This window comes from Periophthalmus magnuspinnatus, chromosome 4 (assembly GCF_009829125.3).
Source record: "Periophthalmus magnuspinnatus isolate fPerMag1 chromosome 4, fPerMag1.2.pri, whole genome shotgun sequence".
NCBI classification, from domain to species: Eukaryota; Metazoa; Chordata; class Actinopteri; order Gobiiformes; family Gobiidae; genus Periophthalmus; species Periophthalmus magnuspinnatus.
The window spans coordinates 31,929,195-31,948,440 of record NC_047129.1 but is presented as its reverse complement, the minus strand read 5'-3'; the positions used below and the strand labels follow the sequence as shown (position 1 = coordinate 31,948,440).

Genomic DNA, 19,246 nt, shown 5'->3' with positions numbered 1-19,246 from the left:
AGGGAACACTGTGATTATAAATGTAAGGAACTGTATGCAGCCTGCGCTCTTACAGTTTAAAAAAAGTTTAGTCCTGGTTTAGTCCTGGTTTAGTCCTGGTTTAGTCCCGGTTTAGTCCTGCTTTACTCCTGGTTTACTCCTGGTTTAGTCCCGGTTTAGTCTTTCTTTACTCCTGGTTTAGTCCTGGTTTAGTGCTGCTTTACTCCTGGTTTAGTCCTGGTTTAGTCCCGGTTTAGTCCCGCTTTACTCCTGGTTTAGTCCCGGTTTAGTCTTTCTTTACTCCTGGTTTAATCCTGGTTTAGTCCCGCTTTACTCCTGGTTTAATCCTGGTTTAGTCCCGGTTTACTCCCGGTTTAGTCCCGGTTTAGTCCTGCTTTACTCCTGGTTTAGTCCTGGTTTAGTCCTGGTTTACTCCTGGTTTAGTCCTGGTTTAGTCCTGGTTTAGTCCTGCTTTACTCCTGGTTTAGTCCTGGTTTAGTGCTGCTTTACTCCTGGTTTAGTCCTGGTTTAGTCCTGGTTTAGTCCCGGTTTAGTCCCGGTTTAGTCTTTCTTTACTCCTGGTTTAGTCCCGGTTTAGTCTTTCTTTACTCCTGGTTTAGTCCCAGTTTACTCCTGGTTTAGTCCCGGTTTAGTCCTGCTTTACTCCTGGTTTAGTCCTGGTTTAGTCCCGCTTTACTCCTGGTTTAGTCCCGCTTTACTCCTGGTTTAGTCCCGGTTTACTCCCGGTTTAGTCCCGGTTTAGTCCTGCTTTACTTCTAGTTTAGTCCTGGTTTAGTCTTGGTTTAGTCCTGGTTTAGTCCTGGTTTAGTCCTGGTTTACTCCTGGTTTACTCCTGGTTTACTCCTGGTTTAGTCCCGGTTTAGTCCCGGTTTAGTCCCGGTTTAGTCCCGGTTTAGTCCTGGTTTAGTCCTGGTGCTCTTACAGTTTTAAAAAAGTAAAAAAAACAAACAAAACTAAAACTAAAATCTCGCTTTAACCTTCATATCTGTCGGTTCAGAGTGATGAAAGATCAGCACCGTTGCCAATAACAATAACAATAACTTTAAAAAACCAAAACAAAATATATAGTATTTATGGTGAAAAGGTCCTCAAAATGGCGCCTACAAACAAGAAGCTCAACCCCATGAATAGAAGACACGTCCATGTTTGTCATGTGATGCTCATTCTGTTTTCTGATTGGATAATTGTCCTGAGAACCAAAGCACCAAATTCCATAGCATCAAGTCCAGCGTTTTTGTAACTAAGAATAAACCAGCATCAGTAAAAGTCTCTGGAGATGCAGCCACGTCGTGTTTTTAGAGTTTAAACTTTGACGGTAAAGTTCCACACTGTCCTTTCTAGAGCGTCCCAAGAATCTTCTCAAAGTACACGATGAAGGAAGCGAAGAAAAACTGCAACGCCATCAAGAACCGCTACGTGGACATCCTGCCGTGTGAGTACGACTTTAGGTAGAACTTTGAAACAGGGTCCAGGACTTAAGAGAGACTTGGTACTGAGTAGATACTGTGGTAGTTAGTGTGGTACTTGCGGTGGTACTTTTACTTGCCAGTGCGTCATAGTCTAATGATAACATATTCTTTAATGTTGTGTATTAATCTTTTTTCTTACTACAATAACACCATGTACTACACCATTTACTACACCCCTCAATATATACTATAATTAACACTATAATTAACCATTTACTTAATACGTCATATTACTGTAAGTACTAGCACTAGTACAAATAACTGTTAGTGTAAAGTACCACTTCTTGTACCACTATAAGTACCGCTTTAAGTACCACAAACTACCACTATTAGTTAAACTGTGTAAGTCCCAGCCAAAGTACAGGTAAATATCAGCAAAAGTACCACCACAAGTACCATAGTAACTACCACAGTAACTACCACATGAACTACCGCAGGAACTACCACAGTAGCTACCGCAGTAACTACCACAGGAAGTACCGCAATAACTACCACAGGAAGTACCGCAGTAACTACCACAGTAACTACCACAGGAACTACCGCAGTAGCTACCGCAGTAACTAACACAGTAACTACTGCAGTAACTAACGCAGTAACTACCGCAGTAACTACCACAGTAACTACCACAGTAATTACCAGTCAAGTATCGTCTAACTACCACTGTAAATACCTAGTACGTCCCGGACCATATTTTAAAGTGTATTGTAAAATAAAATGTGTTAGAATTTAGCTAAATAACGAATATCTTTGACCACAGACGACTACAACCGCGTGCAGCTGACCACAGGGAGCGGCGAACAGGGTGGAGACTACATCAACGCCAGCTTCATCGACGTATGTGATTCTGACTTTCATTATTCTTAAAAGCTGCACTATGGAACTTTTCTGGCGTAGAGTCTCCACGGTGATGCTATTGCTCTCCCTGTACGGCATTAAACTTGACGATCCCGCATTTATTGATTCGTGTTGGTCGAAAAATACATGGAAAAACACGGAGTCTTACTGTGAGCGGGCTCGCCTCTCCGCAGATCTGACCTCTAATTTGGTCTGGTGGTGGCAGCTGTTTTCCTCCATAGCATTAAATGTTTATGTAAATGTATGTACAATATGTGAAATGCCGTATCGTGGGATTTTATAAGATGCAGACACGCACAGGAGCGCTCGCCAGAAAAGTTCCGCAATGCCTCTTTAATCCACGTGCAATATACATTTAAATACATTTGCTAACACGTCAAATTTATGTTCACCACAGGGATACAAGGAAGCCAATAAGTACATCGCAGCTCAAGGTGAGGTCCTGATAAACGAACAGAAAGAAACAGTTTTTTATTATTTTAGTTTATATGTTTTTTTTATTATAAAGTTGAAATAATTTGTTTTAGCGTTTGTTAAACAGATACAAAGTGCTGTAAAGTGAATTCAAAACAAAGCTAAAATCAATCTACAATATATATATGCCGTATTTTCCGGGCTATAAGTCACGCTTTTTCATAGTTTGTCCGGGGTGTGACTTATACTCAGACTTATACTCAGACTTATACTCAGACTTATACTCAGACTTATACTCAGACTTATACTCAGACTTATACTCAGACTTATGCTCAGACTTATACTCAGACTTATACTCAGACTTATACTCAGACTTATACTCAGACTTATGCTCAGACTTATACTCAGACTTATACTCAGACTTATACTCAGACTTATACTCAGACTTATGCTCAGACTTATACTCAGACTTATGCTCAGACTTATGCTCAGACGCGACTTATATGTGAAATTATGAAAACACAGTGGATTTATCGATTTGGAGTGAGATCCAGAGTAAACTCGTTGCTTGTTTTTTCTGCTTTATTTATCTGATCAACTGTTAATATCTTACGTTAACAAACCAGACACGTGTTCAGTTCTGTCTGTGCTTCATGTAGCTCACATGTGTCAAATTCAAGGCCCGTGGGCCAAATGCGGCCAACCACGTCATTTTATGTGGCCCGCGACAAAGGAAATTAAAAAGTATGACTGTCTTAAAATGTCAGTTTTTCATTAGATACACAGTTAAACAGCCATTTTTTCATGTCTTTGCAAATCCATATGCAGTATTTGTAAGTTGAATAAGCAATAAATATAGAAATGGTTAATTAACAAGATTAAAACGTATTTATTGTACATTAAATTTGGGTACATTTAGCGACATTTATCTTACAGTTAGTTACATCTGGCCCTTTGAGAACAACCGTTTTGTTGATGTGGCCCTTTGTGAAAATGAGTTTGACGCCCGTGTAGCTGAATAAATATAAATGTGTTTCGTTAGCATTAGCGTGATGTACTAATATTCAACCTGTTGTTCTATATTTTATTCTTATTATTATAACTTGCCTTTAAAGATAAAATGCGACTTATTCTCCAGTGTGACTTATGTAAGTTGTTTTCTTCATTTTTATGCATTTTTTGGCTGGTGCGACTTATACTCCGGGAAATTCGGTACATTCAGTATTAATAAAATAAATTATTGGGAAGTTTAACTGTTCATATGGGCAGTTTTCAATACATATACATACAGCTATACTCTTACTCTTACTATTATTTTATATTATTTTTCAGTCAATGTTTTTGATTTTCTGAGTGAGTATTTTTAATGTAAGCTCCACTGTTTCTTACAATAAATAAACTCTTGCGCCATAGGACCAAAGGAGGAGACGATCGCTGATTTCTGGAGAATGGTTTGGGAGCAAAAATCTTCCATCATCGTCATGGTAACGCGCTGTGAGGAGGGAAACCGGGTAAGATCAATTTGTATTTTTTTTTGTTTTTTTGTTATTAGTCTATGTATTTTTGTATGTTCTGATCTATGTTATAATGTTGTTTCCTCGTCACAAACAGACCTGGAGTTGTGTCGCTGTTTCATTCACACATGTACTTGGGCTGCAAACACTCTGTTCCACCTTGTGATGTCATCATGTGGCGATACAGGAAGTGCTCCGCTGTGTTTTGAAACTCCACACAGCTTCAACTAGAATCGTTTGGATCATTTCAGCTTCTGGAATTGCCAATCTCTACTGAACTAAAGGAGCTAAAAGGAGCTGTTAACGTGAAAACTACCACTTCATGACATCACAAGGTGGAACAGAGCATTTTGAGCTTTGGGGATTAGAGAGGCTAGTAATAAAGCGTTACTCAGACGTGTGTGAATGAAACAAAACACAACTCCAGGTTTGTTTTTGATGAGGTAACAGCATTAGAACATGAAGCTGCAAAAGTCAAGTTTATGGATAGGGGGTAGGTGAAAATGGACTTTTTCCTGAGCTCTCACACCTCAGATATAGAAATACACCGTTTTTAAAGCTGATCAGAGTTGATTTTACACACAAAAAATCTTAAAAAGCAAATTTGGTTGATAAAATGTACTCAAAAACTTCAGTTCAGTCTCAGTTGTTTTACTTTTAAATATCTGGGGTTAAACTACTTTGGTGAAAACGAGGTCTAAATAGAGTACTGAACAAGCTAACAAACTGTTGCTATCTGTACTTATAAGTGTGTTGTTGTTGTTGTTGTTGTGTTCAGCCTAAGTGTGCGCAGTACTGGCCCAGTGTGGAGCGAGGAGCCGAGATCTTTGAGGAGTTTGTGGTGAAAGTGAATTCTGAGGATCAGTGCCCCGACTACACCATCCGCCACCTCAGTCTGACCAATGTGAGTCCTGCCTCGCGACTTATACTCCAGAGCGACTTATACTCCAGAGCGACTTATACTCCAGAGCGACTTATACTCCAGAGCGACTTATACTCCAATGTGACTTATACTCCAGAGCGACTTATACTCCAATGTGACTTATACTCCAATGTGACTTATACTCCAATGTGACTTATACTCCAGAGTGACTTATACTCCAATGCGACTTATACTCCAGTGCGACTTATACTCCAGAGCGATTTATACTTCAATGTGACTTATACTCCAATGTGACTTATACTCCAGTGTGACTTATACTCCAGAGTGACTTATACTCCAGAGTGACTTATACTCCAATGCGACTTATACTCCAGTGCGACTTATACTCCAGAGCGATTTATACTTCAATGTGACTTATACTCCAGAGTGACTTATACTCCAGAGTGACTTATACTCCAGAGTGACTTATACTCCAGAGCGACTTATACTCCAGAGCGACTTATACTCCAATGTGACTTATACTCCAGAGTGACTTATACTCCAGAGCGACTTATACTCCAGTGCGACTTATACTCCAAAGCGACTTATACTCCAATGTGACTTATACTCCACTGTGACTTATACTCCAGTGTGACTTATACTCCAGTGTGACTTATACTCCAGTGTGACTTATACTCCAGTGTGACTTATACTCCAATGTGACTTATACTCCAGTGTGACTTATACTCCAGAGTGACTTATACTCCAATGCGACTTATACTCCAGTGCGACTTATACTCCAGTGCGACTTATACTCCAGAGCGATTTATACTCCAGAGCGATTTATACTCCAATGTGACTTATACTCCACTGTGACTTATACTCCAGTGTGACTTATACTCCAGTGTGACTTATACTCCAGAGTGACTTATACTCCACTGTGACTTATACTCCAATGCGACTTATACTCCAGTGCGACTTATACTCCAGAGCGATTTATACTCCAGAGCGATTTATACTCCAGAGCGACTTATACTCCAGAGCGACTTTTACTTGGGTGCGACTTATACTCCAGAGCGACTTATACTCCAGAGCGACTTATACTCCACTGTGACTTATACTCCAGAGCGACTTATACTCCAGAAAATACGGTAGTATATAGTACAGTGTAACAGTACTCTTACTCTAAAAGTTGTGGTTCCTCTTCTCACTGTGAGTCAGTCTAAAGTGACTTAACCTTTATGTCGACAGTGTGAAATGATTTGAACATTAGTGTTTTGTGAGTTTGTCTTTTTTGTGTCTGTTTGAAAATACACATCACACGAACTTCAAATTTTAAATCAAATATTACATCCTGACAGTTACTCTTTAAGTTACTCTTAGTTGTGTAGTACTTTCCCCAAATATTTTTACTCTTACTTGTGTAATTTCTCATACGACGACTTTGTTCTTCCACTTGAGTAATATTATTTTAAAAACCAGGGGTGTCCAAACTATGGCCCGCGGGCTAAATACGGCCCTCACGCCAGTTTTTATCGGCCCTCAGGCTTCCAGTTGATCATAAGCAGCATTTTTAACAGCAAATTAAACTATTTCCACCACTATAACCTCAAACACCACGTTGCGGTGCGATACAGACCTAAAATGAAAGTGTTTCAAGCCTTTTTAACACACAGCGGCTCCGTCAAAGCTGTGTATAAAACGCCGCACACATTGATCACCGTCTGTGGCCCGGCGCTTCGAATATGTTTTGAGATGTGGCCCTCGATTTTAAAAAAAAGCTTGGGCACCTCTGTTTTAAAGTAATGTCACTCTTACTTGAGTATATTTTTGGCTTCTCTACCCATCTCTGCACACAGCTCAGAAACCAACTTAATTTCATTTATTTATTCATTTATTTATTTCGAGCACATGTATCTGGTATATAAGCTCAAAAAGGAGTGTGAAGAAGAAAACTTATTAAATCCCTTTTCTATCTTTCATCAAGACATAAATGAAATGGTTTGTTTAACACACACAAATACATATACATACACATACTCTTTTTTTTATTTATTTATTTTTATTATTTTAAGCTATTTATCTATTATCTTGTTTTATTGCATGCACCATTTTCCTTCTGTTCTTTTTTTATATAATTCTTTTTATTTGAGTTTTTCTTTAAAACAAATGTAAAACAAAAACAATGTACAAAGTAAACAGATAAAAAAGACAACAAATGTAAAATTAAATCGGTAAAATAATTAATAAAAATAATAAAATAATAATAATAATAAAATAAAAACAGGGAAGGGAGGGGGGTTTCCTTCTGTTCTTTAACTGTGCGGTGCAACACTGGAATTTCCCCACTGTGGGACTAATAAAGGCAGATCTGATCTTATCTTATCTTATTCAATTCATGACAATAAATCCAGCAAAAGGTCACTGACAATAATTTCGACGAACAGTGTAACTATAAGTGATATGAGGTTTTTCTAAATTGGAACAAAAAGACAAAACACACCAACAATGTAACAGCACGAATACGGCAGTGGAAAGAAAACAATAAACATAAAGTAGAACCAGCACCGATGCAGAGAAAGTGCAGTGTGACTTTATCGTACTTAACTTATCAAAAATATGGCAAAGAAAAGTAACTGTAATCCTCTAACTTTTGACCTTTTGTCTGTTTTTTTTTTGTGCTGAAGAGAGACAAAAGCAGTGAGCGTGACGTGACTCATATCCAGTTCCTGAGCTGGCCTGACCACGGCGTCCCGGGAGAGCCCCACCTGCTGCTCAAACTGAGGAGGCGCGTCAATGCCTTCAAGAACCTGTTCAGCGGGCCCATCGTCGTGCACTGCAGGTGTGTGGGCCGTGTGACCTTTGACCCCTACAGCAAACTCAATTTCGCCGAGGGCCACGTCAGTAAAATGTTGCCCTCAAATTTGCATAGATGTAAAAAAAAATATGACTATTTCCTGATAAACTGACATTTTAAGACGGTCATACACTTTAATTTACCTTGTCGCGGGGCCACATAAAATGACACGGCGGGCCACATTTAGCCCCTGGGCCTTGAGTTTGACACATGTGCCCTATAGTTTTACGAAACCTGCGTACAAACAAACTTATCTTCATATTTGAACGTTTAACGGCCAGATTAGAAGCTGAGATGGAAAACTCGATGGCAAACGTTTACTCCGTTGTTATATTTAGGCGCGTTACGAAAAGTTGTGATTTGAAGTAACCCCACGGGACGACAATAGCTCCGTTAGTAGAGTGTTTGTCTGAAAGTTGGCGGTTCGAATCCCGCTCTTGACATAAACATCATTAGTGGAGCGAATATCTCTAGGCCTGTGGTTCCCAAACGTTTCATTTTTCACCAAGTACCAGCTAAAATAATAACTGGCTTCCCGAATACCGTCAGATTTAAGCCCAAACTACGTCAGACCTGCGGTAAATAAGTCACAAAATGAGACTAAAACTTGGTGTAAAATTAAATTAAACCAAGGATAAAAAACTTAGCAGGAGTTGGAGATAATGATTTACCCCAAAAAAAGACAAAAACATTAATAGGTTCAAGTTTAAATCTGCTGTTTAACGCTGCTCTTGGTCTTTGTTGTCTATAAAGTTGCGTAAAATCAAATTAGCTTTTTACACAGTAGTTTTCGTAGTACTACATTGCAACTTAGCAGCAGTTTTCAACATTGAGGTGCCGTTCTGTGGGTACGGCAGAATACACTAAATCATATGTGTCAAACTCAAGGCCCGGGGGCCAAATGCGGCCCGCCACGTCATTTTATGTGGCCCGCGAGAAGGTAAATTAAGGCTTGACTGTCATTTTAAAATAAGTCTGTGCTGCTTTAATGTGTGCACTGACAATAAACTAATGAGATTTGAAGTGACGCCGAGAAATATTTGCAAATAATCATCTCAAATTGTTCAGGAAGAGGAAAATTGTCGGCGTGGAAGGAAGTTTCAAGAAAGGTGCTTTAAGGCGAAAATCTGTATGTTTTTTGTGTTTTGAGGCGCGGTCGGTACAATCTACGTCGACATTTTGACACCAAACACGGAGCTAAGTATGAAAAAGTGAGTCTGCAAGAAAAACAACAGATTGTCCAATAATTAAAAGGCTAAAAAAGTCTGTTTTTGAAGCAGAGCTGAAGGTTCTGACCAGATACACACTTTTAAAAATGTCACTTTATCAGGAAATACACAGTTACACGGAGTCACACAGACACGTAATATTTGCAACTTGAATAAATAATAAACACAGAAACAGTTATTTAACAAGTTTAAAAGTTGTTACATTTATTTTACATGACATTTGTTTACATTTAGTGACATTTATCCTGCCACAGTCACATCTGGCCCTTGACCACTGACCATTTTGCTGATGTGGCCCTCGGTGAAAATGAGTTTGACACCTCTGCACTAAATGCTGGGTCTTTCCTCGGGGACGTCCCACTCGGCTCTGGGCTCGCCTGGGAACGCCTTGGGGTCCCACTGGAGGAGGTGGAGGAAGTATCTGGGGTGGGAAAGTCTGGGAGTCCCTGTTTAGACCTTTGTTCCTGTGACCCGGCCTCAGATAAGTGAAAGAAAATGGACGGATGAATCAAAAAAACTAACATACGTACTTTTATAAGAATAATATTTATGATCCTGCAGAAGTAGAAACACAATTTGACGTACTTACACTCTATCCCACCTTGTTATCCCGTGCGTTAAGACTAACATTCCCTCTGTCTCCACGGCGACCAGCGCTGGCGTGGGCAGGACGGGCACGTACATCGGCATCGACGCCATGATGGAGGGTCTGGAGGCCGAGAACAGAGTCGACATCTACGGATACGTGGTCCGACTGCGCAGACAGAGGTGCCTCATGGTGCAGGTGGAGGTGAGGGGAGCACGACTTCATAACGACTACTGCGTGTACTGCGTGTTCACAGTGAAACCACAGCACAAATACTACTACTAATTTGAGTTTGAGACCCCCGCCATACACAGCGGAACATTTTATCCAAAGCAAGCCACATTTGAGTCAATGCGAAAGGGATTTTATTTACAAAATCCAGCTGTACAATTGTATTTTGGCCTATATGTAAAAAAAAAAAAAGGGTAAAAAAATGCATTCAAGATCACACCAGTTTTCTTTGTTCTCTGAAGTTCGCCTCATGTGAGTTCACGCCCTGTTGTTCAGCTGAAACGAGGCGCTGTTACTGGAAGGAAGCGCTGCGCCGACACTTTTCTGCATGTGCTATCGTCACGTTTAGTTTAACAGCTTAACAACAGCTCACGTACTAGAGCGTATAATAATCATTTCATTCAATTTAGCTGCTCCTGTTTCGCTCAACATCTGAAATTCAGCTCCTTTTACCCATGTTATAATCATTCTTCGTCATTTTACGTTACGTTTAGTCGTAGCTAACAACACTTTTACTCAGACTTATTATGATTTCATTGTCTTTTTAGCCTCTTTGCTAGTAATAAACTCTTTACAGTCTCTGCTAGCAACATAACATTGACTCACTGAGTGTTCGTGCATGTTTGAGTAATCCTGTTTCTATTTTTGACACATTAATGCTCAGGAAATCCCCATTTTCACCTACCCCCTAGCCCCGCCCACTCCTCTGCTCTGTATTTACTTGCGTTACTCAAAAGATTCAGGTCAAACACATCATTTTTTTTTTCCCAAAGACAAGCACATACTGAATACATAAATGAAAATCGGCGACTGGAGCTGTTAACACGCCACGACGAGGGGGCGTGGCTTCTCAGTTCTGCAACTTTTAACAGGAAGTGAACGGACCAGTTTCTGTGAAGTTGTTTTTTTTAGATGAGTACTGCAGTTTACAAAAACAAAACGAACAAATAAAGATGTTTATACTCATGTTATAGTCTTTTCTAAATACCCCCAATAAGAATGTCTTTTTAAAGGTGCTGTATCTGATTTTTACTGTCCTAAAAACACAAAAATACCCCAAAAAAGTTAATTTATAAACCGTTTCCTGTGATCCAAAGTTATACCTCACTTACCTTATGCATTCAGAACATCCTAAATATTCACCACGATGAGGTTATAAGCACGTTTCACAACTCTCCAGTGCGGAATTTTACCATCACGGTAAAATTAACAACAGCTAGCATTGTAACTGTGCACTTCCTGACTCCTGGGGCAGTAAAGCGCTTTATAATTAAGTACAGAAAGCGAGCAGCAAGCATTATTTTTATTATTTTGATGTGAAGATCTGCTCATACGATATGTCCGTACTGTGACAAGACACATTTTGCTCAAGTCAGGGGTGTCCAAACTATGGCTCGGGGGCCAAATGCGGCCCTCAGACCAATTTTTATTGGCCCTCAAGCCTTCAATTAAACTGGTCCAATTGATCATAATCATTTTTTTTACAGCACGTTTGAATAATCCTACCAATATAACCTAAATCACATCACATACAGACCTAATATTAATAAACTCAATAAATAAACTCAATAAAGTCAAAACTCTGTTAAATACACCCGTCTGAAGTATCCACTGTGTCAAATATTTTTCAAGATATGGCCCTCGGTGAAAAGAGTTTGGGCCCCTCTGCTTTAAGTACATGGGGGAATATTATGTACACAGGACCTTTAAGTCATAAAAGTATGAACTTTTAGCCTAAAAGTTGTTCAAAAAACCTTTAAAATGCAGAATATAACAGAGACTCCAGCACAAACGCTCTTCACTCTCCTGAAAGTCTCATGTGAAAATGGCATTTGGTGACACAGTGAGTTGAGTGAATTTACTCAGATCAGTATTTAAAATGGCACCTAAAACGAAACCGCTCCCCCGCGTGGAAGTGTCTTCACTCTGCGGCCGATTTGTACATCAGGCTATATATAGTGTCACGTCTAGTCGCCTAAATATGAACACGTGCTGCGTCGTACTTTTTAAACGGCTCATATCGCGCCGTTTTCTGATCCGTTCTGATGTTTCCTCGTCACAAACAGACCTGGAGTTGTGTTTTTTTGTTGTTTTTTTTGTTTCATTCGCACACATTTAACACACAAACGCTGCACATTTAAGCTGAATTCTTCTCCGCTCCACCTTGTGACGTCATCGTGTGGCGATACAGGAAGTGCTCCGCTGTGTTTTTAAACTCCACACACCTTCATTTCTAGAATCATTTGGATCGTTTCAGCCCTCCATTCAGAAAGGTAAAGAAAAACTCCTGCAAAACTGTGCGTAATTCACTCTACACTTGTCTTTTGTGAGTTAAAACGCACGGACAATGACTAGAAAAATATACAGATTATTATCACACTAAAAAGATAACAATTGTAGACCACAAATCTGACATTTGTTTTAGCAAAATAAGAGTTTACAAGAACCTCCCTCACCTTAATAAGTCATGTTTGCACTGTATCTACCGCTAAGTATTTTATTTTATTTTTAAGCACATCTTTTTTTAACTTTGTGCTTGCCCTTACTTGTATTTATCCAGTGTTTTTATGTTGCACTTTATCTCCAAAGCGAGTTCCTAGTTTGTGAGCTGTGTTCACTGACAAAGGCAATATAACGTCTTCTGATTCTTCTGATTCTTCTGATTCTTCTGATTCTTCTGATTCTTCTGATTCTCACAGCTCAGAGGGAGGACAAACAAATGTGCGCTCTTCATCACAGCGTCACATTAAACACTAATTTGTCATTTAAGCCTTTTCGGGTAAGAGTTTGTAAAGTAAAAATCCAATAAATAAAGTAAAGTCTTTTTTAGCGCTCGCTCGTGGTCGCCCCCTTTTGGTGGAGCAGGCGCCTGTTCGATGCCACAAAAACAAAAGCGAAGTCACGTTTAAGCTGATTAAAATGAGCCGCAAAACAGGAGAGTCGTTTTTTTTTTAGCATCTTATCGCGCTTTGGTGTTCGTCGCTCTCAAACACAAAAATGCTCCGTTCCACCTTGTGATGTCATCACGTGGTAATACACGAACAGGAAGTGCTCCGCTGTGTTTTTAAACTCCATCATCCTTCATTTCTAGAATCATTTGGATCATTTCAGTGTCCGGAATTGCCAATCTTTACTGAAATAAAGGTAAAAGGAGCTGTTAAAAACTACCACTCGATGACATCACAAGGTGGAACAGAGCGTTTCGAGCTTTGGAGATGTTACAGACGAATAATAAAGGGTTACTCAAAAGTGTGAATCGAGTAAAAACACAACTCCAGGTCTGTTTTTTGAGGAGGAAATGACATTATAACATGACTTAAAGCTCACAAGAGTCATTTTTGCGTCATAGCATAAATAGCTTAAACTCTATGTAAAGAACAGCTCTGTGGTCACTTGTACATGTTGTAGTCGCAGTTTAATATTGGCAGAAACAATTAAAGGTGCATTATGTAACATCTGACTGCAGAGTCCGCTGGTCAGAATTAGAAATAGAGCACTGTTTTAGACCGGACGTCCGCAAATGAACAAACGGCTCATTATTTGCGTTTGGACTGGTGCCGCAAACTTGTCGCGTTGACCTCATGGCCTAAAGTCGTTTCAACGGGCGACTGATAAAGGAACTTTGTGAAGCTGTTCTCAAAATATAAAGCTGCTATAGTTAATTTATGTTGACTGAGAAAATGTTAAACTCTCATGTGGATTGGTTCAGTAATTACAGAAACTAAATGGTAAAAGGTCACATTTTTATGGCGCTTTTCCACCTTTAAAGCTCTTTACATCAAGAAGCAACTCATCCATTCACACACACACACACACACACACACACACACACACACACACACGCGTACAACAGTGTACATGGACACTGGGGGGAGGTGGGTTAAGTGTTTGGCTCATGGACACAATGGCAGCATCCATTTATAGGAGCTGGAATATTAAACTAATGAGCACAGAACATCAATAGTGTTGTGTCCGTGCCTCTGCTCTCAGGCCCAGTACATCCTGATCCACCAGGCCCTGCTGGAGCATAACCAGTTTGGAGAGACTGAGATCAGCCTGAGCGAGCTCCACAGCAGCCTGAGCACCCTGAAGGAGCAGAGCGCCGAGGAGGAGGGCACCCTGCTGACCGAGGAGTTTGAGGTACTCACACCGGGGCTGATGAAACACTGTCCCATCTAAATCACTATAGACTCAGCGTCACTACTTCCTGTTAGCGTCACTACTTCCTGTTAGCGTTACTACATCCTGTTAGCGTCACTGCTTCCTGTTAGCGTCATTACTTCCTGTTAGCTTTACTACATCCTGTTAGCATCACTGCTTCCTGTTAGCGTTACTACATCCTGTTAGCGTCACTGCTTCCTGTTAGCATCACTACTTTCTGTTAGCGTCACTGCTTCCTGTTAGCATCACTGCTTCCTGTTAGCGTTACTACATCCTGTTAGCGTCACTGCTTCCTGTTAGCGTCATTGCTTCCTGTTAGCTTTACTACATCCTGTTAGCATCACTGCTTCCTGTTAGCGTTACTACATCCTGTTAGCGTCACTGCTTCCTGTTAGCATCACTGCTTCCTGTTAGCGTTACTACATCCTGTTAGCATCACTGCTTCCTGTTAGCATTACTACATCCTGTTAGCGTCACTGCTTCCTGTTAGCGTCACTGTTTCCTGTTAGCGTCACTACTTCCTGTTAGCGTCACTACTTCCTGTCCAGTTTGATCTCTATGATGTTTTTACTGAGTCACGATAAAATGAATAAATATTTAAAGATCAGACAGTGGACACGGAGCTGCGGGTGGGTTAGGGGTCAGGGGTCAGAGGTTAAGGGGTTAGGGTCAGACAGTGGACAGAGAGCTGCAGGTGGACGTCACTGAACATATTAAAAACCACATAAATAAAATAAATACTTCACCAGAGACACTTCTGTGTTTAGAAAAAGGCATGTTTGTGACTCAGTGCTAACGCTAATGCTAATTTTGAGGCATAATAAATATTAAAACAACACCTTAAACTGAAGTATTCTACATTTAAAACAATCAGGTAGTTTTGATGTTTGTTTTTTTTTGTGATAATTTTTATGTTTTCCGATTTTAATAAGTGACTGTTAGCTTGTTAGCTTTCAGAAGCAGCGAGCTAGCTAGCGCGCAGGTGTGCACAGAGCAGATTTGAAGGGACACAAACCGCATAAGCTGCATTTTTTTTTTTTTTTTTTTTGAAGTAGCACCATTTCCCCCACAAACAACACAACATCCTGGTCTTATTGTTTTACTCTCAGCCTCAGAGTGGAAAAAACGAACAGCAAATCTGATGATAAACAGACGTGTAGAGATTAGATTTAAACAGACGAAGTTTTTACATGTTTTTAAAGAATGTTTTTATTAAAAGAGTCTTCAACATTTCATCTTTACAGGCCCATGTTACATTGTTTTGAGTTGTGTTTTGTTTCATTCGCACACGTTTAACGCACAAACAAACCTGCATATTTAGGCTGAGTTCTTCTCTCAAACTGAAAACACCCCGTTCCACCTTGTGATGTCATCAAGTGGCGACACAGGAAGTGCTCCGCTGCGTTTTTAAACTCCACACACCTTCATTTCTAGAATCATTTGGATCATTTCAGACCTGGAATTACCAATCTATTACTGAACTAAAGGTAAAAACGGAGCTGTTCACTTGAAAACTACCACTTCATGACATCACAAGGTGGAACGGAGCATTTTGAGGTTTCGAGAAGTAGACGGACTAGTAATGCGGGATCTCTCAAGCGTTTGCAAATGAAACAAAACGCAACTCCAGGTCTGTTTTTGAGGAGAAAACAACATCATAACCGGGATTAATGTTGTTTCAGAGGATGCCCCGTTACGCCAACTGGAGAACGTACAACGCAGGGATCACCGAGGAGAACAAGAAGAAGAACCGCTCTTCCTCTGTCATCCCATGTGAGTCTAAAGCGACGGTGTCAAACTTCAATTTTTTGCCCTCAAATTTGCGTAGATGTAAAAAAAAATATGACTGTTTCTCCTGATAAACTGACATTTTAAGACGGTCATACACTTTAATTTACCTTGTCGCGGCCACATAAAATGACATGGCGGGCCGCATTTAGCCCCTGGGCCTTGAGTTTGACACGTGTGGTCTAAAGGCGTATTTTAGGAAACTTTTGAGGAAACATTTTAGTTAAATGTACCTGATTTCTCCATATATTTGAGCAGATATGTGCAGATGTATGGTATAATTAAGTAACTCTTAAGGGGAAGATACGTCCGCTGTCTGCATCTAAATTTAAACCGTTTTATTGAATCATAAAGTGCGCTGTTGTTTTTAGCTTTACTTAATTGGCAAAACTCCGCTCCGGTCTCTGAAAATTGTGAAAAGTTATAAAATTAAATGATATGGAAACTTAACGAGTGACTGTGACCAGATTCTTAGGGATTCATATTGATAAAAAACTTACCTGAAACGTGCACATTACTGTTCTTCAGACAAAATTGCTGCGATAATGAGTAAAATTAAGTTTTTACTGAGTCGGGTTTCACTTAAATTATTGCACAATAGTCTATTTCTTCCATGTTTGGATTATTGTGCAGAAATTTGGGGAAATAACTATAAATCCAACATAAAAATCGTTCGCTCTTCTCCAAAAGAAGGTCGTTCTCGCACCAACAAATCCTATTTTTGTTAAGTTAAACCGGTAAAACTGTCCGATCTTGTTGATTCGAGCTCAGCCGTAACGACGTAAAAGGCAGATGATCATAAACTCCGCCCTCGTTTACAGGTGTTATTCAAAAAAATCTATTCAGAAATGTATTATTATATTCAAAAAAAAGATGAGAACCAGTAAAAAAAAAGTCATTACGTTTGTGTTCGAGGGTTTAGTGTGTGGAACAACCCTGATGATAAGTTAAAAACACATGAGAAGCATTTAAAAAGAGGTATAAAACACGACTTTTTGAAAATTACTGGACTCAGGGATGATTAACGTGAGCTGTCGTGGTTTGTAGTTTTTCTTTTGTTTAAGTATTGAGTCGTTTATTGTAGAATTAATGCTGCATTTCTTGGAATTCTTGTGTGTTATTGTTAAATAGAATTAGGATTATAATTTTTACTTTAGCCTAAATCCTTTCAGTCATGATAGAAGATGAATAACGATTAAGATCTGCCTTTATTAGTCCCACAGTGGGGAAATTCCAGGGTTGCACCGCACAGTTAAAGAACAGAAAGAAAATGGAACATGCAATAAAACAAGATAATAGATAAATAGCTTAAAAAATAAAAAAATAGACTTAAAAATAAACTAAAAATAGACTCTAATGTAACTCTAATGATTGATTTTGAATGTAATGACCAAATACAATAAAAAAAATAAAATAAAAACGACTAAAAGCGCTTCTAAACTCAGCGTGACAAATAACTACGATGCTCTGAATGCGTAAGGAGCAACTTTGGACGACTGCAAACCGTTTAAAATGAACTACTTCTACTGTTTTTCACGTTTTTAAGATGGTAAAAATCAGGTACAGTTTAACTTTGCCAGTTTCTTTGCAATATTCTAAGTGTAAAGTGCTTTTCTAGATCCTCAAAAATCCCCCAAAAATCTCCTAAAACGGCTTCAAAATAACTCACACCTCACGCCTGTCTTCACATCTTCCCGTTTACATTTCGCTCTTTAGACGACTACAACCGCGTGCTGCTGCGACTGGAGGAGGAGCCGAGTCGGGACAGTCGGGACGACGACATCAACGATGACGAGGAGGAGGAGTCTTCTGACGAGGAAGAGGAGTCGTCCAAGTACATCAACGCCTCCCATGTCGACGTGAGTGATCTGAACTGTCGCGTGTCGTGGTCGTGCGCTGGTTTTTTTGGTGTATTTTGTTTTAAAATATCGCTGCAGTGAAGTAGTTTGTGGTGGATCTTGTAGTTTAGTCTTACACTGGAACAATAATATATAATGGAACAATAATATTTTAACCCTCTGGTGCAGTGGACAGCAACTAAAACATAACTTCCTCTTTAATGCATTGGTTTATGTGGTGGAGCCTCTGGAGTGCTCTCTGCTGCCACACTCCATTGAGGTCAATTCAGTGGTCAGTTGGTGTAACTGCAAGTAAATGTCCTCTGGTTTTCTTATTCAGGCCTAAACGTTGCGCCTAAACAGTGTTGAAATTTCCCCGAAAAAATGTTGAAATGTTTTTCAAAGCATAAAAAGAAACGTGTGTTTGTATATTTACAATAGAACACAAGTTAATTCATTTTTACAGGCAGTTCACAATGTTGTTTCATGTCCTGAGAAGAAGAAAAACACTTCTCTTCTTGACCAAGGCTTTCATAATTCATGCATCAGAGGGTTAATACAGATGGAATAAAAACGCTAAATTGTGAGGTGTATAATAGAAATAATCAGATTCAACATTTGGGAATTTACCTTTTGGATATTTCAATCTACGTAGAATCTGAAAAATCCCATGTGCAGTGCGGCGTTTTAATGGCAGATAGTACAGCGTAGTATAGACAGAAGATCAGATAAAGAGCACATTACCTCCAAATGCAGAAGTGTCATGAGAGTCAGTTGCCGTGTCACCAAAACCTTTACATAATCCACTTACAAAATGTGTTTTGAAGTGTTTCCTAAAATGGAGGAACTCAGAGCTCTGCCAGTCAACACCAGAATGAATTTATTTACACCCAAAAGTCACTGACACGTTTAAATCTTCAGTCGCTCCTATAATTCTTAAGTTATACTCACCAAATTTTAGCAGTAGATCAACTGAACCTTCTGAGATTTTTGGAAATATATACAGTTATAATTGTCACTTACACTTGAACTTATCACGACTTAAACAAGAGGAAGTAACATTTTCATCATTTCCGGATTTATGTCTCTTATTTGATCCTCGATTTTACGTTTTAAGTCGTTTATTAAGTCGTCTGAGGTTTATTCACAAACACTTTTTCTTTAAGATCAACCCACAGGAAGGAATCGGGACTAGTCAGGTCTGTGGAGATCACACACTGCCCCCTGTCTTTGAAAAACACTTATTATTCCTTTAATTTCGACGTTAACAGCGCTGGGTTTGTGAATTTGACCCGTGTGACTCAAAGTCCCACTGTACAATGAGGGTTCGTTCCTCGGTGCTGTATTTGCTCAGATTAATGTGGGAAGAGTCGATCTAAATGCTCTGAAAAAATACACGAGAAATATTTAGAAACAAAAGAGTTAACTGGACCAACTTACAG

At 39.5% G+C, this 19,246-nt stretch overlaps 1 protein-coding gene across 1 annotated transcript in view; it reads left to right on the top strand.

Moving 5' to 3' along the window:
• The window catches only part of ptprc (protein tyrosine phosphatase receptor type C), a 47,783-nt gene that overhangs the window by 21,590 nt on the left and 6,947 nt on the right, over positions 1–19,246 (top strand). The window contains exons 18-27 of the mRNA XM_033965446.2: positions 1,342–1,432; positions 2,227–2,303; positions 2,722–2,758; positions 4,152–4,249; positions 5,031–5,156; positions 7,802–7,956; positions 9,855–9,990; positions 14,008–14,157; positions 15,861–15,951; positions 17,683–17,825. Of these exons, the coding sequence (XP_033821337.1) occupies positions 1,342–1,432; positions 2,227–2,303; positions 2,722–2,758; positions 4,152–4,249; positions 5,031–5,156; positions 7,802–7,956; positions 9,855–9,990; positions 14,008–14,157; positions 15,861–15,951; positions 17,683–17,825 (1,104 nt within the window). The remainder of the gene's footprint in view (positions 1–1,341; positions 1,433–2,226; positions 2,304–2,721; positions 2,759–4,151; positions 4,250–5,030; positions 5,157–7,801; positions 7,957–9,854; positions 9,991–14,007; positions 14,158–15,860; positions 15,952–17,682; positions 17,826–19,246) is intronic.